This window comes from Aptenodytes patagonicus, chromosome 24 (assembly GCF_965638725.1).
Source record: "Aptenodytes patagonicus chromosome 24, bAptPat1.pri.cur, whole genome shotgun sequence".
Taxonomy (NCBI): domain Eukaryota; kingdom Metazoa; phylum Chordata; class Aves; order Sphenisciformes; family Spheniscidae; genus Aptenodytes; species Aptenodytes patagonicus.
In genome coordinates, this window is record NC_134972.1 from 4,021,435 (window position 1) to 4,044,226 (window position 22,792).

Genomic DNA, 22,792 nt, shown 5'->3' on the forward strand with positions numbered 1-22,792 from the left:
CGAATGTAAACCAAAGGTGCCGGAGGCAGAGATTCACCGGGGCCCAAAAGGCATGGGGGCCCGGGCGCTCGCAGCACGCTCACCTGCAGCACGGCCCCCCCTGCCCACATGCACTGCCCTTGCACACCCATGCACAGTGCCTGCCCCTTGCACACCCACGTGCACTGTCCTTTGCACGCCCACGTGCACTGCCTGCCCCTTGCACACCCATGTGCACTGTCCCTTGCACGCTCACGTGCACTGCCTCCCCCCCCACACCCACACGTGCTCGCTGCCCCTTGCACACCCAGCCCCACGGGTGCTGTGCCCTTGTGCACCCCACCAGCCCCGGGGCAAGGCTAGGACACCCCGAGGCTGCGCTGAGCTGTCCCGTGAGGGTGGAGGGAACCCCGCACCCCACGCCCACCCCCAGCCCAGCCACATTGGAGAAAATTCCCTTTTCTGAGCCCGATTCACATTGTGGTGGCCGGAGCAAGAGGGGGGAGGCTGTGTCCCCTCTGGGAGTGGGCTCTGTCGGGGTAACCCCATCCCTCCCACTGCGGGGACCCTGCAGCATGGCCAGGGGGAGCCAGGGGCACCCCCCGCTCCAAGGCTGCCTTTGTTTCTATTTGGAGAGCGCAGATAAACCCGCAGCCCCCCCACGCCCGCAGAGGTCGCGTACTGAGCTGGCGATAAGATAATGGGCTCAAACGCAGCAAAAACAGGTCCCTGCCCTGGCCCCTTCCCCTGGCAGCGGCCGGGGCAGGGTGGGTGGGGGTGGTCCTGCAGCAGGAGCCCCCAAGAACAGGCTGGACGCGCCGTGGGGCCGGGGGAAAGGTGGCTGGGGACCTGCCAGTCTTGGGGCCGGGCAGACTCTGCTCCTGCCCCAGTGCCCCTCCATCAGCCCCTGCCCAGGCACGTCAGCCCGTGCCGGCAGCCCGCATCCATCTGCGCCAGCATCCTGCCTCGCCTCCGCGAGCATCCCCGGACACCCCAGCCCCAGCGCCGGTCCAAGATAACCCTGAGAGGGCACAGGGTGGGCTGGGGGCTGCCCGGCCCCGGTGGCTCCCCCGGGACAGTGGGAGGGGTCAGGATGGTGCTGGTGCCGGTGCCGGGGCTCGGCAGGTGGAGTTGGCCGCAGGAGGGTGCGAGTTCACAGCATCTGGGTTGGGGGGGTGGATGGTGGTGCCGATGGTGTAGTCGGCCGGCTGCGAGGGACAGACAGACAGATGGCAGGTAGTGAGCCAGGGGGGTCTCAGGGAGACCCCAGGGCACCCGCCCCCAAAAAATACCTCCCCCATCTCTTACATGGCGTCGGAAGAGCCTCTGCAGAAGGCTCCGCTTGGGGGGCTCGGGTAGCTGCCTCCAGTCCAGGTCGGGGGAGCGGGTCCCGCTGGGTCCGAACACATTGAGGTCCTTGAAGCACTCGGTCTCGATCATCTGGGGGGGTTGGGTCACCGGGGGGACAGGCATGGGCAGCCCCGGCGGCGCTGCAGCAGGGCAGGACCCCCCCTGTGCCCCATGCCCCCAGTACCTCGTTCTGCCAGGGGATGGAGACGCTGCCGGTGGCGAACTTGGCGTAGAAATCGTTGTCGGTTTGGTCCAGGTTGACACCCTTCACCGTCGAGAACTGCTCGATGTCCAGCACATCCTTGCAATAAACCGCCCGGGGCTGCGGGAGCCAGAGAGCTGTCAGCGGGGGGAGCGGGGCTCGCCCCCCGCAGCGGGTGCCCGCCCCTGCCCTGCCCCTTACGTCCGGCACGAAGGAGGGCGTCATGACGCCGGCCTCCAGGCGCTTGAAGTTGATGGCCCTGAAGAAGGGATGGCGCTTCACCTCGGCCGCCCCATCAGCCCCGCAGCCCAGCCGCTGCTTGGGGTCCTTGGCCAGGAGCTGGGGAGGGGGACGGGTGGTCACGGCGGGGGGATAGAGCCAGCGCCGACCCCCGCGGGGACCAGCCGCTCCCCAGCTCACCATCTTGCAGATGGCCTGAGCATCCTCGCTGAACTTGTCCGAGTACAGCTCCTGGTCCTCCTGCACCCGCTTCTCCACCTCCTCCCGCTTCACCCGCTCCTTGCGGGCACGGAAGGGCGACTGCCCCTCAATCATCTCGTACACCAGGCAGCCCAGACCCCACCAGTCGGGGCTGAAGGTGTAGCGCTCGTTGTTGATCACCTCCGGAGCTGCGAGGCACGGCCCCAAACCCATCAGCGGCCAGGCACGCCGTGGCACGGGGACCCCCGGGCCAGCCCGGCCAGTGCAGCCCCCCACGCTCACCCATGTAGCCGACGGTGCCCACGCGGCCGCGGATGGTCTCGCCCTCGGGGATTTTGATAGCCAGCCCCAGGTCGGAGATCCTGATGTGGCCTGGGGCAGGGAGGGGGTGAGGACATTGTCCCAGGGAAGGTGCCCTGCATGGAGGGCAGCATCCCAGGGAAGGGCCACCCCACATCGCTGCATGTTGTCCCCAAAACACAGCCAGAGACCCCCCAGGAGGCACGCGAAGACTCATCCCCAAAGCCAAGAGCAGGGGTGGAGCCAGACCCAGTAGCTCCCTCCTCACCATCATCATCCAGCAGGATGTTCTCCGGCTTCAGGTCCCTGCAGGGACAGACAGATGGACAGCTCAGCACGGAGCAGTCCCATCCAGCCGCCCCACTGGCCCTGTGCCCACGCCCCGCTCACCGGTAGACGATGCCCTCCTGGTGCAGGTGCTGGAGCCCGCAGCAGATCTCTGCCGCATAGAAAACCACGCGCTCGTCCTCGAAGCCGGGGTTGCCCATGTTGTAGATGTGGAACTTGAGGTCGCCCCCGTTCATGATGGTCAGCACCAGGCAGAGCGCGTCCTTCGTCTCGTAGGCGTACGCCAGGCTCACCTACGCGCCCACCCCATCCATCAGCGCTGGCCCCGGCCCCCCCCGCTCCCCGGCCCCCCAGGAGAGGACCACACGCACCACAAACCGGCTGTTGACCTTCTCCAGGATCTGCTTCTCATTCAGGGCCATCGCCTCCCCTTTCCGCTTCTTGATCCGCTTCTTCTCCAGCTTCTTGCAGGCGTACATCTTCCCCGTGGCCCGCACCTGGCAGGCGCACACCTTGGGGGGGGATGGCAGCGGGGTGAGCCCCTGCCAGCCCACCATCGCCCCCCCCTCCTTCCCCTGTGGCTGTACCTCTCCGAAACCACCCTTGCCCAGGATCCGGTACTGCCGAAACGTGTCCTTGGTGACCGACTGCCTGAAACGCACAGCCCCAGGCACATCAGCCCAGCCGCCCCCCAGAACACCCCCAAGACCCCTCAGACCCCCCCGGACCCCCAGCTCACCTCTCCAGGTACTTCCACTGCAGGAACCGGTCGAAATACATGCTGTCCTGGTAGTCAGCAAAGGGGTCCGCACTCAGGTACTCGTGCAGGGGGCTGCAGGGGAGAGGGGACGGTTGGTGTTGCCCGCAGCCCCCCCGGACGCCCGTCCCTGGGCAGGGCACTCACCGCAGGCAGCTGCTGAAGAGGTCCTTGCAGGGGCTCTTCTGCAGGTCCTGCAGGCACCGGCTGGCGTGGGGCTGGCCGACCTCGGGCAGGAAATCCAGGGACTGCCGAGGGGAGCAGACGGATGCACACCCACACCCCAGGTACGTCGCTCCCGCATCCCACCCATGATCCCAGCTGGGCGATGGGTGCCACTGGGATGCCCGGAGAGCAGGGACGTGGCTCTGTGGCCAGCAAGGGACCCCCCGTGCCCCCCGCCACTGCCCCTGCTCCCATCCCATCCTCGCCCCATCCTGCTCTGGCTGCCTGGCGGGGGGAAAGCCCCCTGGGACTCACCTCCTGCTTGAGGAACCGGCAGATGATCTCCTCCCCCATCTCCTTCCGCTTCTCATCCGGGGAGAGCTCGTAGTCTGCCTGGGATGCCCGGGGAGAGGAGGGTGCTGCAGACAGTGGCACCAGGCACGGCTCTGCCCTGTGCCCCCCACCGAGCCCCTGGCCTCCCCAAACGAGGCACATCTGCCCCGGCCGTGGGGCGAGGGAGCTGTCTGCACCCGTGCCACAGGCAACTGCCTGCACCGGGGGCTCACGGTGGTGCTGGCAGCCCTAGGGGGTCCCCCACACTGCTCCCCGCAGCAGGTAGCAGAGGGGGGCAGGGGAGTGGGCTGCCAGACCCAGGCCTGCTGCAGCCCGGGCAGCTCTAGTTATTCAAAAGGGGGAAAAAAATGTCCTGCAAGAGCTCTAAGACCCGGCACAAGCAGGGACTGTTTTACAGGCACGTGTTTCCCATTAGCAGCCCCCATGGCTGTTGGGTCTCTGCACGCCCGAGAGGCTCCGGCTGCTCCCCCCAAGGCCCCCGGCTTCCCAGGCAGCCCTGGAAAGCCGACCCCGCTGTGCAGGGCACGCACCCAGTGCTGACACAAACCACGCAGTAATGGGAAACACGGGTCATTTTATGAGGCTTGTGTTTCCCATTCGCCAGCATTTGAAACCTCCTGGCACCGGGGTAAACCTCGCAGCAGGTGTGGATGGATTCTCCAGCAGCATTTTGAGCTTGCTGGGACAGAGAGCCCCCTTCCTCCGGCACAACCCAGAGAGAAACCCGCAGCGCACTGGGATGGGGTGGTCTCTGCCTCCCCTGCAGCCCCCCGGGTACCGCTTCACAGCCACTGCCCTGGGGCTCACGCTGCAAACCTGCCATGGGACTCAGCAAAACCCCGACCAGCCCCATCTCGGGAAAATGCCTCTGCATGTCACCGTCCCCGAGCAGAGCCTGCACGGTGGCATCCCGCGGGGTCCCTCACCACGGCGTCCAGGAAGCGGATGCAGCGCAGGAGCTCCGGCCGCGTCTCGCAGAACTGCCGGAAAAGCAGCCGGCCGATGGGCTGCTTCTGGCACAGGCTGCCGTAGTCCTGCTCTGCAAGGGAAGGTGGGACGTGCCACGCACCGTACTGAGCACATGCCGTGGCCCCGCATCCGCTGTGCCCCCAGCACGGCCGTGACCCGGTGCCGTGCTGGGACCCGTGAGCCAGTTCTGCCGGTTCCCGGAGCCCTCCCCGGCTCACCCAAGCCCTTCCGCAGCTCATCACACTGGCTGACATGTGGGAACCGGAGGATCTCCCTCCACTTCTTGCTCCTGCCTTTCCGCTTGCCGCCACCTCCTGCAGCCGGGGGGAGAGGGAGAAGAGGTCACGCTGGCAGGATGGGCATCACTGCCCCGGCCCGGCCGGCAATGGGGGGAATGGGGCGGCAGAGCCCCTGCCCAGTCCTGCAGAGCCACCCGGTTTGGGGTTTCTCCCCATCCCACCACTACTGGTCCCCAAAACCCATTGCTCACACACGTACCCGCACACAGCCAGCACTGGGGCTTTGGGCAACTCTGAAGTCACGTGGGAAAAACACGCCCTCAGCCCTGGAGAGGGCTCTGACCCCTGAGGGGACCCTCACCCCGAACAGCCGAGGGGATCCCCACCCGGTCACGGCTCCCAGCCCTGCTCCAGGGCAGGAATGGGATCCCCCTTGGCATCGCCCGGTGCCGGGAGAGGCCGAGCATGGCGGGTGCAGGCTTCCTCCCCGAACAATGCCGCGGCCCTGTGTTGCTCCATCCCGCAAACATCTGGTTTCCTTATCTCCCCACCGAGCCGCTCGTCCTGCACACAGGGCTGCAGCAGCCCGGCCTCTGCCTCCTCGGGGATGGGGACTCTCCAGGGACGAGGAGGGGGCAGAGGGATGGCCCTACAGCAGCAGCCGCTCCTCCCGGACTCGCGGGCGGATGCTTGGCGCGTGAAGTCATCCCTGCAGGGACCTGACATCAGCGCGGCTCTGAGCTGGTGGCCGGCCAGCACCGCCCCGCCGCCAGCCCCGGTGACGCCGAGGCGAGCCCGTGGGACGCCGTGGTGCTGGGCTCTGTCGGGGCTGGCGTTTCGGCCGGGCAGAGCTTCCTGCCGTCATCGGCTCGCTTCCTCCAGCAGGAATAGCCCCACGCCAGCCAGCGGAGCAGCCTCGGTAGCGAGAGGGCGCGGGTCCCCAGGCACCCTGCTCACCCTGACACCGGCAGCACAGGGTCCTGAGCACTCGGTGGCTGAGGAAGATGAGCAGCCGCTCCCCTCGCCCCATGGTGCCCAGGCTGGAGTCCCCCAGGTGGCTGGCAAAGGGGTGATGCTCAGGCAAGGAGCCTCCGCCCACCCCAGGAGCCATCCGACACGGGTGGCCCAGGCAGCCCCGACCTCGCAGGGATGCTCAGAGGCTGCAGCTTCGCGGCCAGCCTTAGCGGCACGCTGCCCACACAATTCCCTCCCTGCTTCTTCCACAGACTCTGCAGGTATCAGCCCCCGGCACCCCGCACCACCCGACGCTTTACGGCACTCCTTCCAAATTTCAACTTGTTTGCTGCGGCAATAAAAATAAATTAACGCTCGTCATGGCTGAGCCCCGGGGACATGCTCTCATCCGGCTTCTGCCGGAGCTCGCTGCGGGCTGGGACGGTGCTGCTGGGGGCCGGGTGGGAAGGAGGGGAGCTGAGCGCACAGAGAGGTTCAAGTCAGAAGTGTTTTGCCTCCATACAGGCTCCTGCTGCAGCATCCTCCTTCCCCGGTCTGGTCCCCCCTGCAGCATGCCAGGCACGGCACAACCAGGGTGAGCGGCAAAGAGCACCATGTCCCCAACGCATGTCCCTTCCCCACCACGTCCCCCGGGTGAAACGGCACCAAAACCAACCTGTGGCAGAGCCACCCCAGCTCCCACCGAGGCCCCAGGGCAAAGGGGAAGCGGGGCTCAGAGTGGGACCCGCTCCTCCATCCGTAGTGTGCTCGGGCAAAGCAAAACCCATCCCGTTCCCTCCCCAGCACCCCAGACACCACTGCCTCTCCCACCCCAGCTGGTCGCTGCAGCGAGGGAAGCCGAGACGTGAGTCCCACCAGGACATGGAGCCAGAGCCTGTGTGAGACCCAAAGACCCCAAGGTAAAGGGGGAAAAAAAGATACATACAATCCTTGTACCAAGCCAGCACAAACCCCCGGGGAGGCGGGAGCTCTGGCGAGTGCTCAGTCTGCTCCTGCTGCACATGGCTGCTCCCGGGGGTTTCAGCTCCCCCTTCTCATCCCAGAGCATCAGGCTGCACCCCACAGCCCTGGACCTGTGAAGTGGGCCCTCCCCGTGCCATGGTAGCCCAGGCGGCTTTCCACGCCAGCCAGAAAAGGAGACATCGCTGCCATCTCCACTGCAGGCAGCGCACGCACCCGTGCAGGCAGTGCACGTGTCCCTGCGGGCAGGGCACACGCGGGGCCGGGCAGGTGCAGGCACTAAGCCCCAACCCCAGCGCGCCACGGGGCAGGACCACCCCAGCCCACGTCCCCCACCGCTGCCCGCAGCCCCCCTGCGGAAGCGACCCTGCCCTCGCCTCGGCTTCCCAGGGTGGAGCCGGATCCCAGCAGCCGGCGGAGCCGCACGAAGGGCTGGCAGCCCTTCCTGGCCCGGCGTGGGGCTGCAGGCAGGGCAGGGGGCCTGGGCACAGCCACCCCCCCACCAGCATGGACCCCTTGGTGCTGGGCAGCAGAGCACAGACGGGGACACCCCGGAGGCGTCCAGTCTCTCTCCCGCGGCATCCTCTGCAAGGTCAGGGCAGCCAGGAAAGAGGACATGCGGGGAGCAGCCAGCAGCCGTGCTGGGGCATCCCACCGCTGCCTGCTCCCTGCCTGTACAAACGAGAGCCAGTCGCCTGCCAGGCAGCAGGACGCAGCAGGAAAGACAAAATGAGAAATCGGCGCTCACCTCGGCCCAGCTCCCCCCAAGTGAACCATGCCGGAAAACCCCACGAGGACGCTGCCGGCGCCGAGCCGACCGTGGCAACCAGAAAAGCTGCTGAAAGCAAAATAAAACCATTCTTCAGCAGAAAGGAGCCCACGTACCAAATGACATGGCGCACACGGGGAGGTGTGTTACACCAACACAGCTGCCGGCAGCGAAAGCCCCGTGGCAGGCAGGGGCATGTCCCCCCAGGTCCCCCATCACCAGCCAGTGTGCGGTGAGATGGCACTGATGCCTGGTGAGGCATGGACCCGGCTGCCCCTGCCCCAGCGAGCCATAAAGCCTTACTCACCGCCTGTTATCTCCTCCGTGCCCGCACGTTCCTGGGTTTTTATCCTGGGCACTTCCGCAGGCGAACAAGCCCTTTTGGCTCCCTGAGCTTTAGGAGCCCTCGGGGATATCAGCTCTCCCTCGAAAGCTCCAGCGGCCCCAGCAGAGAGCTGGGCACAAAGCTCAGGGAGTCCGATTGGCCAGAGACCCCTGCAGCCCTCGTAGGGCCAGATGGGGCGACCAGCCCCCCCAGACCACCTTTCGGGGGGCAAAGCCCCCAAGCATGTCACAGGAAGGGCCACGAGGCCAAAGCGAGGGGCCCTGCAGCAGAGCAAGGCCCTTTCGAGGGGCACAGCGGGCGGCAGCAGCTCAGGGAGCCCCTCAAACCACAGAGACCCCAAACCCACAGCCCAGCCCGGTGCTGGCACCCACCCACGCCACGTCCAAACACCGGGTCTGACACTGCCCGTGGTACGGGACTGCTGCTGCCAGCACCCCCAAAAGCACCGGGGGTGCGGGGCTGCCTGCCCAGGCCAAGCCCCCCCAGCACACCCTGAGGATGGAGGAATTTGGCCAAATGCAATTACAGGTGGTGGCGATGGCTGCTCCGGGGTGCCGGGGCTGGACCTCGCCAAGCCCCCTGTGCCTTCCAGCACAAGGCTGGCCTGAACCCCCAAGCGTGGGGACCCCCCAGCCATGGCTGGCGGGGTATCAGCTTTCTGCTGAGGTGGCTCTGGTCCTCCCCACGCCGCCAGGGAGGGAAGCGGCTGCCTGGCCGGGACCCAGCCCTCGTCCCGCTCTGCTTCCCGGCTTCCGGCGCCTCTCACAGCCGTCGCACACCGGCATTAACCCGTTTGGCACCCGCAAGGGCAGAGCCCCCCTCGCCCTCGCTCCCGAGGCCAAAACCCCCTTCTCCAGCTCCGGCTCAGACGAGGCTGCAGCTCACGTGGGCGGCCATCGTGCATCCCATGGGACAGGAGCAGGGTCCAGCCCCGAGCAGGGAGCATTGGTGCGAATGCCCGGCCAGCCGCTCCAAGCTCCCGATGCCAAACCTCTCCCTCCCCGGTGAGGGCACCAGCACCTCTCCGGCCCCTGCACGTGAGCCGTCCCCGCGGCATCTCCAGTGCTGCTGGAGGCAACCACGATGGGGGTAAGGAAACCTTTAGAAGACAGGCATTTAAAAAAAAAAAAGGGATCACCTCCGAGCCGCCCCGTCCCCCGCCTCGCCTGCAGGGCTGCGCCAGCACCGGTGGCTCTCTGGGCTGTTTGCTTTTCGGTCACAAAGGTTTAGCGACGAGGGCGCCGGTTTTCCAAAGGAAACCAAAAGCAAACAAAGGCGCCCGCGCTCCCCCGGGAGCCCGTGCCAAGCCCCGCTTTTGGAGGGGCGCAGACGCCCGCAGCCTTTCACCCCCCAGGCCTCGCCCCAGCTGCCAGCAGGGCTCAAACTGGGGCGGCAGCACCGGCACCACCGGCACCACCCCGGCTCCGCTGGCGCACCGGCAAGGCCGTGTTTTTCCTGGCAGCGCCCGTTTCGCTCAGGCCTGCACCGAGCCGTCCTGGCACCAGCAAAGTTTTGCTCGCGCGAGCCCCGTCCACGCCAGACACGTCCTGCTGGCATGGACAGACAGATGGACGGACAGAGCAGCTCTCGGTTGACCCGCGTCCTGAGCCCGGGGCGTCTTGGCACACGCACCGCTTGGGGAAATGGCACCCAAATCGCTTTTTAAATTCTCTGCCCCGCGTCCCTGGGTCTGCAGGGTGGGTGGGACAGACGGACAGACACGTCCCACAGCACCGGGTACAGCGGCGGGGCAGCCGTCCCCTCCCGGAGGCTCGGCGATGCCAACCGTGATGAGCCCACCCGGCCTCCCACCACGCCGGACGGAGGGGTCCCGGGGTACCCACGGGGGGGGGCTGCGTGGGGTGACCCGGGCCGAGGGCGCCCGTTGGGAGGGGGATGCAGGGAGGGTGCGTGGGGAGGGGAGCCGGGATGCAGCGTGGGAACGGGGACCGGGATGCAGCCCGGGACGGGGCAGCGGGGCGGGGGGGACGCGGTACCTTCGCGGGCCTTCAGCAGGACGGTGTTGGCCACGATGTTCTCCAGCTCCATGGCGCGGCGCGGGGGGGGCGCAGCGGGCGGCGGAGCAGCCCCGCCGCCCGCACACCATGCCCGGCGCGGCGCTGCCCCGGCCCGGCGGCGCGGGGCGGTCCGGGCGCCTCCCGCCGCAACCGGCCGCCTCCGGGGGTGCGTCACCGCCGTGACGTCACGGGCCGCCCCCTGGCGTCACGGGCTTATGTAAGGGGCAGCGCCGCGCCCCGCCGCACGGGAGCGCCCACCCCACTTTGGGGCTCACCCCCCTACCCCCCCCGGTTTGGGGGTCGGGCAGCACCAGCTCCTTGCACCTCCCCATGGGGGTGGGGGCACCCACCCCGGACCCCCGACAGCAGGCTGCAGCAGAGCAGCCTTCCTCCTCCTCCTCCTCCTCCCGCCCAGCCCCCCAGAAACGAGACCCCAGACCGGCGGGGAGGGCAGCCCCGTCCCAGCCGCACCACGGGGCTGAGTCCGGGGACGGGACCCCCCCCGCCGGGCAGCCGCTGCCGGGGCAGCCCTCGCCTTCAGCCACCGCAAGCATCGCTGCCCCAATCCCCCCCTCACCCCAAAACACCCCGCTGCCCCCCCCCCAAAGAACAGGAGCGGCAGAACAACAAAACCAAAAAAGCCGTTTCCTCCCGGTGGAGATTTTCCAGCTGCAGGAGCCACCACCGTCTCCATAAAGCCTTTTTTTGTTTGTTTTTGTTAAAGCAAGAAATTGCATTTCCTTGTTTACGCCTTTTTTACCACCAAACTCACAACATCCCACTCAAGCCTACACGAGTGAACACAACAGGGAAGATGCGTTTTTCTCCCCAAAAGCAAGAAGCCCACACTGCAGGGTGCAGGGAAACGCCTTTCTGGGCTGCCCAGCCAGCGAGGGGGGCCAGCCCTGCCTATGTTGGCTGTTTGCATTCCAGGAGGGCTGCAGTCAGACCTGTTTGAGCTCGGTGCATGCACCGGCGAGCGGAGCAGGGCTTGTCCTGCAAAGAAATGAGCCACTTTGGAAGAGAAAACCCACTCGCGGGGACCCCCTCGGGCTCCCCCCACGGCACAGGCACTTCCCCGAGAGAGCGCTTGACTTCGCGGGGAAATGAACCGAAAGAGGTTTCGTAGGGGAAGCCCGCTCCGCTCGCCGCCGAGGTTTGCCCTTTCCTGCCTGCACGCAGGAGGCTCCCACAGCCTGGCAGCTGCCCAAAGCCAACCCAAAACCAACCGCTGCCTCCGCCGCTTACTGCCACCGCCGCAGCACAGGAAGGCCCCTGCCCGACGCCATCACCGAACGCCCCGAACAGCATCGGGACAAGCTCGACACGAAGGACTCTCCTACCTGTCACAGCCGCACCAGCTCCTCCAAAGCACCGAGGCGAGGAGGCGCTGCCGGAGGCAGAGGGGCTGCTGGTGCCCCAGGTGCAACCGGTGCCCCAGGTGTGGCAGGGCCAGCCCAGCTGCGGCAGCTCTTCATCAGCAGGTAATTAGTGGGCTCAGCTGCAGGGGAGCAGCCACAGCCTGGCTGGGGGGAGCCGGCGGCCCTTGTTGGGGTGTGGGGGGTACCCGGGTTCTGCTCCCCGTCCCGGAGGGAGGGATCGCGCCACATCTTTAAGCTTTTCCTTGGAGCAAGACCACCCAGAAGCAGGACCGAGGGTCCCATTCCCCCCTAACGCAGTGCCTGGTGGGGACAAGAGTTGGCACGAGGGTGGTCATCCCGAGAGAGGGGAAAGCATCAAGACCTGAACACAGGCAAAACCATCGTTGTTGAGATCAAGGATTTATTTACACATCAAGGAAAACTCTCACCCAGAGTCATGTGAGGAGGAAAAAGCAAACAAACCCAAAGGACCAAGTGATTTGCCTCCTGAACACAAACGCTCACGCTCCCCAGCGCGCCTGGCCACCTCGAAGGGCAGCCGAACGCCTTCTCTCCTCCTTCTCCGCAAGGAGAAACTAAAGGCATGATTTTTTTTTTTACAGTTATCTGTGCCACAGAAAACAATCTGAAAATAAAAACTGCCTTTCCAAAGAGATCTGCCCACACGTGGGCGGATCACGGAGCACCCCTCACTCTGCCGCGGAGGAAAGGTCCGAGGGGCAGCACATCTAGTACTCGTCCAAGGTGTCCGCCCGCGGGACGGAGAGGCCCCGCTCCTTCAGCGCCTGCACTTTCAGCTTCTCCGACTCCTGCTTGGCTTGCTGCTCCACCCGCTGCTCCTCCAGGATCTCCTCGATGGAGACCTGCTGCAGAGGTGTGTCGCTCTCCTTCTCCAGGTCCTGCAAGAGAAACAGCCCGTTTAGCACCGCAAGGCAGCCGCCGCAGCTGAGACATGCAGCTCTGCTCAGGGGATGCTCCGGGCACCGCTCTGCCCGCGGGGCAGCTCAGGGCCGGGCCGACGTCGCCTCTGCCGAGCTCATTTCACCAGCCAGGGCAGCGCCGGTCTGGAGGGGCCAAAAGCCAGCGGGGACGCCGAAGGTCTGGGGTGGATCTGCACTCGTGTCTCCACTGGGATACTGACACACACCCCTCTCACGTGCTTTGGGCTTCGGTGACGTCCGAGCGCTTCCTACAAGTGCCTGGCCAGGCTCTGTGCTCCCAGGGAGAGCGGGCACCGCTGCGCCACGGACGATGTGCTCCATCGCTCTTGCCAAAGTTGCTGGAGCAAGACGGTTCCCGAGGTGAGCAGCCGACCCGCGGCAGGGTCTGCCTCCCAAGCTCTGGGCTTACCAGCTCGAAGGCAGCCCGGGGATTTGGCCTTGTAAATGCTCAGGTTCCCCCTGGGTCATGGTCACAGATTTGTGTGTGCAGGACAGTTTCCTCCAGGCGAGGGCCCATGGACCGCAGTGCCCGCGCATCTTCCACGACTCCCACCAAAAGGCGGAGGCGATGCAAAACAGAGGTGCACGATGGGTGGGGATGCGGGCAGGGACCCCCAGGACAGCCGGGGACAGCAGGGACAGCTGTCCATGGGAGGGGGCTCCCGGGGAGCAGCCGGGCTGAGCTCAGCCCAAAGGGCTGAAGCAAACAGGGAGTGAGACAGCGCTCGACTCCTCCCGAGCCCATCCCAGATGGTGTCCCCTGGTGCCAAGCCAGCAGGGAGGTGACAGCCCCACAGGCAGCCACTAATGACACCCTCCAGCAATGCCACACACAGGCCAGGGCTTCCCCACATCTCCCTCCACATGCTGCTCTTTACCACTCACGTCATCCCAGAGGAGCTGCAGCTGCGGGACGGCACCTCTGCCCCCCGCTCTCGGATACACGGGGCATTTTCACGACGGTTCAGCCTGAACCAGCCCCGGGAGGGGGCTCAAATTTCAGCCCCCCCAACGGGACAGTGACCGTATTTCACAGCAGGCAGATGGACACCCAGCTCCAGCGTCCGCCTCGGCAGTGCTGCTTGGAGTCACGTCACCGCAAACACCACCAGCTCAGTCCCAGACCACAGCGGAGCCGCTGCCCCGGGCCGGCAGAGAGCAGGCAGAGAGCAGGCAGAGAGCAGGCAGAAGGAGCCGCTTACTTACTATTTCCCCCAGCAGAACAACGTTCTCGCCTCTCACAACAAAGATGCCTCGAGGGATGTCCCCATACTTCTTGCCCACATGGATGCGCTCCACAGTCTGGTGCAACACCAAGTTTGCTGCAGCGATCAAGAGAGAGAGAAAATAATCCATATTTGGCTGTGTTTTCTAGCTATAAAGAGTGTCTCATCCCAGCCAGGCAGAAAACCCAGAGCAGCGACAGCACCGGTGCTTTCACACCTCTCGGCGGGTTCTCTGAGCCAGATCACCGAAGGCATCGACCGTTTCCCCGGCTGAAACACAGCGGCTGCAGCGACGGATGCGGCACCTCGGGAGCAGCGGGGCAGCTCCCGTGCCATGAGGCAGCCTCTGCCCTCCGGCTCCCGCAGGCAGGGCAGGCAGGACAGCGAGCTCTGACTACCGGGGCCCGAGCCCACCCAAGCACCACGTGCCGACGACAGCAGAGAAGACAACGGCATTGTTGGTGCTGCAGGTTCTGGGCAAGGACCAAGGCACTTGGTCGTGAGCACAAACATCACCTGCACATGTCTCAGGCTATTTCTGCCCAAAAAGGGATGCCAGAGCATCAATGCTGGACGCAATCAGGAGCGGGGAAAGCACCCAGCTCTGGGAGAAGTCTCCGTGAAGCACCAAGTCCGGGGGGACACGCAGGCGGGTGCTTAATCCACAACACAAACACGCTCTAAAAACGCGACCTGCGGTCACGTCACTCTACGCACAACTAGACTGATTTCTTTTAAAACTCATGTTGTTTTTAGCCAAGGAAATGCGCGCTCCTGCTCAGGACCAGCACGCGGTGGGGTCGTTACTGCAGGCGGTGCAGCCGCTGCACTAAGCGGGGACCACGAGACGGGGAACTCTCACCAAACCCAAACTCCCTCTTTACCGTTAAGCCACCGTTTGGGAAGGGAGCTGCTCCGGTAAGCATCACCCAGCTCATGCGAATGGGCACCACGGGCCTCTTCTCCTCCTCCTCGCCAGCCCCCGCGCACAGCTGGCACCGGAGCACGTCCAAAGCCCGGCCTAAGCCTTCTGCAGCCCCCCAGCAGCCCCCCTGGCTGCTTTGCCCCCGGCGCAGACGTACCGAACTGGTCGATGCTGCGCAGGTACCCGATAAGCGTCCGGCCGTCCCGCAGCAGGACCAGGTGCTTCTCTGCGGGAGAGGGAGAGTGGGAGGGTCAGCCACGGCCACGCGTGGGCATTAACACCGCCCCCCTCCCCACCCCCCCAGCATACAGCGTGGGGAAACCAGCGACGTACGGTTAACTGCCCCAGCAGCGCGAAGGGGAGAGAGGACGCCTTCCGCAGCAGCCCCACGCGGGACCGGTGCTTCCCCTGCGGAAAGCGGGGGTCCGGCCGCCCCACGGGGGAAAGAGGGGGGCCCAACGGCCCCACGGGGAGCGGCACCCACGGAGAACGGGAGCTCCAACCGCCCCACGGGGGGCAGGTCCCCGGGGAAAGCAGGGGGTCCAACCCCCCCACGGGGGGCAGCACCCACGGGGAACAGAGGGGACCAGCCGCCCCGCAGGGGACGGTGCCCTCGGGGAAGGGGGGCCCCAGCCGCCCGCTGCGGGAAGGGCCCGGCACCGCGGCGCACTCACTGTCGATGTCCTGGATGAGGCTGGCCGTGCCGGGCATGTAGTTCATGGTGCCGCCGCGCCGCCCCCAGCGGAAGCGCCGCCATGCGCCGGTGCCGCCGCCGCCGCCCCGGAACCGCCCCGCCGCGGGGCGGGGCCCACCCGGGCGCTGCCCTTTTAAGCCGCGCCGGCCGTGCGCGCGGGGCGGCCGCTGATTGGTGGGCGCCGGCGGGGCCTGGCCGCCGATTGGCGGCGGGACGGGGCGGGGAGGCGCGGCGGCCATGGAGCTCCGCGGCCGCGCCGCCGAGCCGGGCCCGCCGTGGTCCCCCGGGTCCCCCCGCCCGCCGGCGGCGACGGCGGCGCAGGTAACGGCGGGGGCGGCGGGGGGCCGGGCCCGGGCCGACGGGGGGGGAGGACGGCCGCCCCGATCCCGGCCGTTGAGCCGAGCCACCGGGGCTGGAGCCCGCCCGCTGTCCGTCCCCGGGGCGGCCGGGCCGGGCCGGGGCCAGCCGCGGTCTGCGTCCCCTCGGCCCGCAGCGGGACCGGGGCAGAGCCCCGCGCGGGGCGTGGGCCCTTGCCGGGCGGGCGCCGCCTCGTTGCGGGCTGCCCGCCGGGGCCGTCCCGCGGAGGAGGGCAGGGCAGGGCAGGGCAGGGCAGGGCAGCGCTGCAGCCCTGGTCTCTGCTCCCCCCGCTAACGGGCAGCTGAGTTTCCCACCCTACAGACGCGACCGGGACGGTTCCGCCACCCGGGTAAGGCGGCGGTGGGAGGACGGAGCCCGGCTCTGCGGGCCAGCTCCGATAATACAAAAATACAGCCAAAATACACCCGGCCCGAGTCGCAGGGAAACGTCACCGAGCCGTGACGTGCTGTCCGGATCTTCGCGGCTCTTGCCTCCTAAAGCCTGGTTTGTTTATTTTTCTCAGCCCTCGTAGCTCGATTTCCGAAAGGGTCCGTTTGCGTTAAAAATCTGCTCTCCCGTCCCATGGGGTTTGGGCAGGTGTTTAACTGGAGAAAAATACATAAAATGACGAACGTGGTAAAGTTTTACCTTCGTATCGAGTTCAAGGTGACGTTTCTAGGGCATGCATTTTAACAAAGAGATCACCGGGGAAACGCCGCCATCCTTGGCTGGTTTGCTGCCGAGATGACTGGTGAGAGCTGGGCATCGCCGGCCAGGACGTGTCCCGGTCCCGGCTGACCGACCCTTCACCGACAGACAGAACGGCCTCTCCCCCGGTGTGAGTGTGGGGCTTGAGGATCCAATCCCTGCCACGTCCCCCTCTTCCAAGGCACGGCAGGCTAAAGATGCCAGCCACGTGAGCGGCGGCATTTGTACGACAGACCCCACCGGTGGAAAGGAGCCGGCCGCGCCAGGGCGGCAGCTCGGGGCAGAGGGGGGGAAAAAGCGTTGCCGGTCCCGCTGCGCCTCGGTCCCATGATTTGCTCTTCCCGGGATCTGTTATTTGTCCTTCTTATTGCAGCAATAGCTTTTTTTAGGGGCCATTGCGCAAATGCTGTGTGAAGGGAAAGGCTTTACTCTTTCCAGAGAGGTTGTCTGCTGCCCAGACATAACTGTGGTTTGTTTTGATCCTACGGGACGTGTAGGTTTGAGCCGGCTCTTTCATAAATCCTGGCACGCAGGTGATACAATCTCTCCTCCGTGAAACAGCTCACTGGCAAAAAACTGCTTTGCCCAAAGCTACAGGGAGTCATCCGTGAGCTCCTGAAATCCTAACGCTTAATTGTCGCCCTTGTGGTTAGATGGAAGCTCACGTTCAGTATACACTGACTACTTGAATGTATTCAGATACATTCTCACAAATGTTCTGGACGTACAGACCTTTCGTACGACAAGTTCTCAAACCCGACTGCTCCCACGGCTGCAGCACGACCTGCGGCTCGCTGATCTGAACACCCGGCTCCTCGGGCCCCAGAACTGGTAGATCTCGTCTCGTCCGCTTGCACCATTTCTGTTTGCAAACTGAAAGAGGAAATGAACTTTCCTGGAGTGTTTTTCATCCACCAGTCGGTGACTACATTGACGTGGTTGAACCTCGTAAGGGCTGCTTGCTGCGAAGAATTGTACGCGTATTTCTGACCAAAGCTTAGCTGAGTGAAGCAGGGCCAAGCTTAGTGTATCCCCTCTCTTCCCACGCTCCGGGCAAATCTATCCCCCTGTAATGCCCCTGACGCTGCCCGACTCCCTGAGCGTGCTGCGAGGGCAGTGGGACCGAAGTGTGAGGCAGACAGGCGTTTATTGACAGTGGCCAACAGAAAGCCACGTTAGAGCAGGAAAACCTAAAACTGGGACAAATCAGCTTGGGGACGAAGGAATCCCCTAGTTAAACGCTGCAGGAAGGGTCAGTCCTCTTTCCCCGGGCTGCTGCTGGGCCAGACCGGAGCCCCTCTGCCCTGTGTCCCATCACCTTTCCTCTGCTCTTCCCTCCTCCCCAGGCAATGGACTCTCCCTACGCAAACGGAGCCTACAGCCCCCCGTACCCTCCAGCTCCCGGCGCTGCCCCGCACTACGCCGGCCTGCCGCAGACACAGGGGTACTACTGCTCCGGGCTCCCGCAGACACCCTACCCTGCGGAGTCCACGGGCATGTACCGGCCCCCGTCGCCTGCTCCCCCCTGGAGCTACGCCCCGCCGGACTGCCCCGCCGAAGGGTCCTCTCTCAGGAGGCAGCAGGTTCCGGGCTACTCCCCACCGCAGGTAAGAGGCCAGGCACCGGCCACAGCAATTTCCAGCCCCGGCAGGCCCTGGTGTCAGTGCAGCTGCTGGGCTTGAAGTTCCCGCGGCACGAGAAGTTGTTTTATGGGGCCCCAGCGGAGGGAAAGCCCACAGTGCCTCCTCCGATGGATCCGTGGGTCCTAATGGCTGTTGTGCCTTGGGCAGCTTGCCCTGCCTGGTTTTATTCTTATAAAAACTGGTGGTCACCCCATTCTCCAGAGAATCCAAGCTTGTGGGCTAGGAAAGCAGGAATCAGGCAGCAAGCCTGATGCCGCGGCTGTTCCCAGGGCTGTCTGGAGGGAGCGGTGCTTGGAACGACTCCAGGGGTTATGTCTGTTCCCCCTCTTCTTGCAGACCCCGGGAATGCCCATCCCACAGTATCCATATGGAGACAACAACCCAGGGGTCACGCCACAGGGGCCTCCGCCGCAGCCCAGACCCCTGGAAGACACGTGGGCTCCCCCCACCGTCTATGGGGTGCAGCCGCGTTACGCGTGGCCCGCTGCTTCGGCACACGGGAACCCGTTTGTCTCCGATTCGCACCCATCCTGGACTGGCAGCGGAGCTCCTTCCCACCCTCCGGCGTGGGACTCAAAGGTACAGCTGATGCTTCTACAGCATGTGCCTGGGCTGGGTCCCGGCTGCGGTCAGACCTCCTAGATCATACAGCTTTCCTCAAAGCTTGCCTCTGTCTCCTGGGAATGCCCCTTTTGCCAAGCACAGTTAGTTTAGGCAGAAACAAAGCAGCAGGTATCCAGAGTACTGCCAGCAAAATCTCCTGTTTGCATACAGAAAACCAAAATCCACGGCTGTAATTCCAGAAAGGTACTGGAGATACCAGATGTCCCAGGGCAGGTCTTGAAACGGGTCAGACCTTGTCTCGCTTGTCCAACTCTTTTCTCTCAAGCAGCTAACGCTGCCAGAAATCCTCCTGTAGAGTGTGGGACTAACCTGCGGGTCAGTTTGCAGACTCTGGTATTCCTCTACAAGTGCTTGGTTTGGGCACAGTCATCCTCTGCTGAGGAATGTTTTAAGCAAAAAATCTAAGGAAAGGATGCATTTGGTGGGGTCTGTTCATCTCAGCTTCCTCTGGGTTTGATCAGGAGTCAAATGACTCTCCAGAGGTTTGGTCCCCAGGCAGCAGCGCTGGCATGTGCGGCAGCAGCCCTGATGGGGGGATGTGTGGGTTCAGGGGTGGGGGCTGCTGTTCTTTGGGAACGGTTCAAAGGTGTGCTAGCTGCGGAGAAGTCTCTCCTCCAGAATATCCAAATGGGACCGTGTTGAAACCTATTTAGCATCTTCCCTATTCGTGGGTAACGAGCGTTCAGTGGCTCGCGCCGTTTCTTCTAGACATGTGCCTCTTGCTGGGGATCTGCTCTTTAACGGCCAGGGACTGAAGCATGGGTCCCGCGTCCCTTTTTGGGACTTCTTGCAGAAACCAGCCCGCTTGGCAGGACACAGGGTACCAGCCCGCAGGGACGTCATGTGTTACGACATCACGGTGTGTGACAGTCTCGAAAATGCTGCCCAGATCCCTGGTAATGTCATGCCTAATCCGGTCTGCCCTGTCCTCCCAAGCATGCACACCTCAAGGCAGTCACGGTGTCACCTGCTGCCCAATTCCCTCAGCCCTGCTTGCCTGCCTTTTGAGTGCAAGATTAAAAACCTGGCTTTAAGGGAAATGCACTTAAAAGATTTTTTTTTTTTTCCCCCCTTCTGACTGTAGGATACTGCTTACGACAAACCTGAGCAAAGTGCAAACCTACACAACTACTATTCTGATGTCAATCACCAGCACTCTGGGACAATGAATGACCACAAGCCAGCCACTCCGCTCAACGCCAAGCCATCCCCCTCAAACCCCAAGGTGCAGTACAGCGCACAGCCCCAAATGTACGACAGTGCATCTCGGAAGCCTTTGGCTGGGAACCGGGAGGCTGGCTTTAAACCTGGTGACCAGCCTTCAACAAATTCTGCAGCCATCCAGCCAGAGATTCAGAGAATCCTCCAGGTTATGGGGGAGGCTGAACAGCTGGAGCAAGAGGTGGATGAATTTGTAGGAAAAAAGACAGATAAATCCTACCGGCTTCTGGAGGAGATGTTGACCAAGCTGCTGTTGGAACTGGATTCCATCGAGACTGGTGGCCAGGACAGTGTTCGGCAGGCCAGGAAAGAGTCCGTCCACAGAATTCAGGCCATACTAGAAAAACTGGAAAGAAAGGGATTGTGAAAGCGCATCAGTCACAACACACAGCCTGTTGTTGAGGTTCCAAAGAGTTTTAGTTCTGTTAAATCTCAGCTCTTTCTGCTACGCACTATTGACAATGGAATAGCAATAAGCCCTGAGTTAAAAAAACAAACAAAACAAAACCACCAAAAAACCCCACCCCAACCCAGAAGCCCAGCCCCAACAAATAACTTGGCAATGGACAAATTAAGAGAGGTCTAAGCAGCAAACTGAATTGTTTGTTCGTTCCAGGCTTTGGAAAAGCAGAACCATTCGAGGTACTTACGCTGTAGAGGTCTCTGTGGGGATCTGCATCCTCTTCATCAGCAGGAAGAAAATCACTGTACAAAATTCCCCAAACCAGGCCCAATCTATAGGTGCCTCCTGCAGCCACAGCTGGAACACTTGTCAGATGTGGTCACAACGGTACTGCAACGTGCAGCCACAAACCAAGACTCTGGGCTTGTCAGTCACTGCGTGTATTTTCAGCTTCCTCACCATAAAAACTTGTGTGTCGTCGTGGGGTTTTGTTTGGTTTTAGTGCACTCAAGTAGCTACACTGAAGTGCTGCAGAAAGGGACCACGCTGGTAGCCCAGTCAATGCAAGCGGATGTCACGTCATGCTGTTCCTCCTCTGTCGTGAAGAGCCAGTCCGTGGTGTCCCCCGTGGGCACGGGAACACAGCCTGGAAATCTCAGTTCTGGCGCTGAAAAGGACGGGTACAAGCAGAGAAACGATGTCAGAGCAGAGCAACCCGAAACGGCAGGATGCTTTGAAACGCTTTCCAGGTCACTTGGGTAAAAATCCACTTTTTAATTGTAAGGTACTTCCACATACTGCAAGTTTTGCATTCCACTGCAACGCCGTACTCGTGGCACTGTACAATATGGAGGGGAAGGGAACGGCTCAGCCTACTGTTAACCTTCTGGTTACAACACGTTAAGTGGATCATTACTGTGTGTGACAAGATAATAAACCCTGACAACTTTTAAATGTTATTTTGTAATTAAGACGTCTCAAAGTCTCTTTTCTTTAAAAAGAAGTTGTGGGCAAGGTTGTGTAACTTAGACCAAAACACCAGCCAGGCTGCCTCATCGGCCGAGGTTAGGGATAAATGCAGCAAGTTACCTCCGAGAATGCTTGTTTGGGGGGTGCCCCGCGGTCCAGTGGTCCCCATTGCCTCCCAAGCAGTGCAGATGCTCCAGGAGCCTTCAGCCGTGGCTCTAGGGCCGGTGGCCGTGTTTTGGAAGGGGTCTGGAAGGGGTCTTTGGCACACCCGAGGCTGGGAGTGCCCTGACCGTGCGCTCTGCGGGCTGATGGCCAGCCGATGTCCTGAAGGCACCCGGCAGATCCCACATCATTCCCAGACGGGGCTGTGTGCATGGGACTGACCTTTGCAGCTCGTTGGATGTGTCCGTGATCACGTGTGGCGGTCAGCCTGCAAAAACAGCCCTGTCCAAGGTGAGCCAGGAGACAGCTGAATGTTCTGGGACGGGTAAACGCTTGGTTGCTATTTTATTTTGTCCTCTTGTCAGGCAGAGAGCAGCCAGGCCAAGCTATCCGTGCTTCGGATACAGCGTTGAAATCTGACTTTTGAGGATCGGTGGCTGTACCGGGAGATAAAGCAGATCACAATGAACAGACTGATGCCCTGTTACTATACTGCACACAGAACCCTAGGGCAGGTCTCCCTCCCCGCCACTGATGGGCTTTCACAGCTCTTTCTGCTGCCGTCACTTGAGTAAGGTGGCAATAGACAAACAGGGCACTGATGCGTCAGCCCTGCTGCTTTTTTGAGGACGTGGTGTTATCAGCAGAGGCGCTGCAGCAAGTCACTGCTTACAGGTGCGTGAAAAGCAGCAGCCAGCAGCCAGCTTCAGTTAGGAATCCGTGGAGCTGGCTGAAACTTTATTCTTTGTATTTGTTTCAGTAGCAAGAATTGCATCAGGAACAAAACTGTATTGTTTGTTGCATCCTGTTTGCTCTAACGCTCATTTCCCTCCCCTGTCAGTTGCCAGGGAAAAGGGGTAAGTAGGTTCTAGCTGTGCAAGGAGGAGCGTGGAGCAATCCTGGTACCTTGTAACCTCGGTAGCACTGCAATGCAGACAGCTAGGAGAGAACAAAAAAATGTACACTCAGCTGCTGTATCACCAGTGCTCTGTGGACTGGGACAAAGGTTTCCCTCTGTGGAGACGTGGTAAGAATGATACCTTTATCTGTCCGTAAGAAAAACTGAAAGTGTGTGCGTGGCATACGAGCCAGACAAAATCTGGGAGGAAGGAGGGAGGTGGGTTTCTTCTTCAGTGTTTTGGTGCTGAACCTATCAAGGTAACGTATTCCTTTACAATATTTCCTCTTCCGGAGTTTTAAGTCCCCGCATGTGGGAAGGACTTGGCAGAGAATTATGTAAACCTCTAGTCAAAAGCGCGTGAAAGAACATTAAAAAGTGGGCTGAAATGGCAGGTTGTCATTTCAGCGGGGCTGGTTATTTGAACAGCTCTGTGAGAAGACGTGGCTGTGTATGATGTTTCTGGGTCCCTCGGGCAGATGGTGGGTTTTACGTGTTTCCCCCAAAGCTGACCCGAACTGAGAGCA

At 62.8% G+C, this 22,792-nt stretch overlaps 3 protein-coding genes across 4 annotated transcripts; 1 reads left to right on the forward strand and 2 right to left on the reverse strand.

Annotated features, from left to right (window-relative positions):
• Positions 1-771: 771 nt before the first annotated feature.
• Positions 772-10,189, reverse strand: LOC143170564 (G protein-coupled receptor kinase 5-like). Its single transcript, XM_076358965.1, has 16 exons — positions 10,092-10,189; positions 5,024-5,119; positions 4,763-4,875; positions 3,798-3,875; positions 3,465-3,565; positions 3,300-3,392; positions 3,148-3,211; positions 2,932-3,072; positions 2,663-2,853; positions 2,541-2,578; positions 2,255-2,344; positions 1,952-2,160; positions 1,733-1,870; positions 1,514-1,651; positions 1,288-1,419; positions 772-1,187 (listed from the first exon to the last, which is right to left on the reverse strand). Exons 1-16 carry the CDS (start codon positions 10,141-10,143, stop codon positions 1,068-1,070), a joined length of 1,794 nt encoding a protein of 597 aa, XP_076215080.1. The 5' UTR covers positions 10,144-10,189; the 3' UTR covers positions 772-1,067.
• Positions 10,190-11,879: 1,690 nt separating this feature from the next.
• Positions 11,880-15,355, reverse strand: LSM1 (LSM1 homolog, mRNA degradation associated). The gene is made up of 4 exons (XM_076358844.1): positions 15,261-15,355; positions 14,744-14,812; positions 13,642-13,757; positions 11,880-12,393 (listed from the first exon to the last, which is right to left on the reverse strand). Exons 1-4 carry the CDS (start codon positions 15,304-15,306, stop codon positions 12,223-12,225), a joined length of 402 nt encoding a protein of 133 aa, XP_076214959.1. The 5' UTR covers positions 15,307-15,355; the 3' UTR covers positions 11,880-12,222.
• A 162-nt stretch (positions 15,356-15,517) lies between these two features.
• On the forward strand, positions 15,518-21,207 carry BAG4 (BAG cochaperone 4). 2 transcript variants are annotated; one of them, XM_076358842.1, is made up of 4 exons: positions 15,518-15,601; positions 17,692-17,952; positions 18,325-18,567; positions 19,697-21,207. In XM_076358842.1, the coding sequence occupies exons 1-4, from the start codon at positions 15,518-15,520 to the stop codon at positions 20,198-20,200; spliced, it is 1,092 nt and encodes a 363-aa protein (XP_076214957.1). In that variant the 3' UTR covers positions 20,201-21,207. The 2 variants fall into 2 exon arrangements, with proteins under 2 accessions (XP_076214957.1, XP_076214958.1); XM_076358843.1 differs by lacking the exon at positions 15,518-15,601 and adding an exon at positions 15,960-16,141.
• Positions 21,208-22,792: the final 1,585 nt, after the last annotated feature.

What these genes read in the sequence shown, in the direction of transcription:
- LOC143170564 (XM_076358965.1), bottom strand. Translation starts at nt 10,143, where the DNA reads ATGGAGCTGGAGAACATCGTGGCCAACACCGTCCTGCTGAAGGCCCGC. An exon ending in CTCTTCAGCAGCTGCCTGCG is followed by an intron (nt 3,393 to 3,464) that starts GTGAGTGCCCTG and finishes TCTCCCCTGCAG; the next exon opens with CCCCCTGCACGAGTACCTGA. An exon ending in CAGTGGAAGTACCTGGAGAG is followed by an intron (nt 3,212 to 3,299) that starts GTGAGCTGGGGG and finishes TGTGCGTTTCAG; the next exon opens with GCAGTCGGTCACCAAGGACA.
- LSM1 (XM_076358844.1), bottom strand. Translation starts at nt 15,306, where the DNA reads ATGAACTACATGCCCGGCACGGCCAGCCTCATCCAGGACATCGACA. An exon ending in CCTCATCCAGGACATCGACA is followed by an intron (nt 14,813 to 15,260) that starts GTGAGTGCGCCG and finishes CCTCTCCCGCAG; the next exon opens with AGAAGCACCTGGTCCTGCTG. An exon ending in TTGTTCTGCTGGGGGAAATA is followed by an intron (nt 12,394 to 13,641) that starts GTAAGTAAGCGG and finishes TTTCTCTTGCAG; the next exon opens with GACCTGGAGAAGGAGAGCGA.
- BAG4 (XM_076358842.1), top strand. Translation starts at nt 15,518, where the DNA reads ATGGAGCTCCGCGGCCGCGCCGCCGAGCCGGGCCCGCCGTGGTCCCCC. An exon ending in CGGCGGCGACGGCGGCGCAG is followed by an intron (nt 15,602 to 17,691) that starts GTAACGGCGGGG and finishes CCTCCTCCCCAG; the next exon opens with GCAATGGACTCTCCCTACGC. An exon ending in CGGGCTACTCCCCACCGCAG is followed by an intron (nt 17,953 to 18,324) that starts GTAAGAGGCCAG and finishes CTCTTCTTGCAG; the next exon opens with ACCCCGGGAATGCCCATCCC.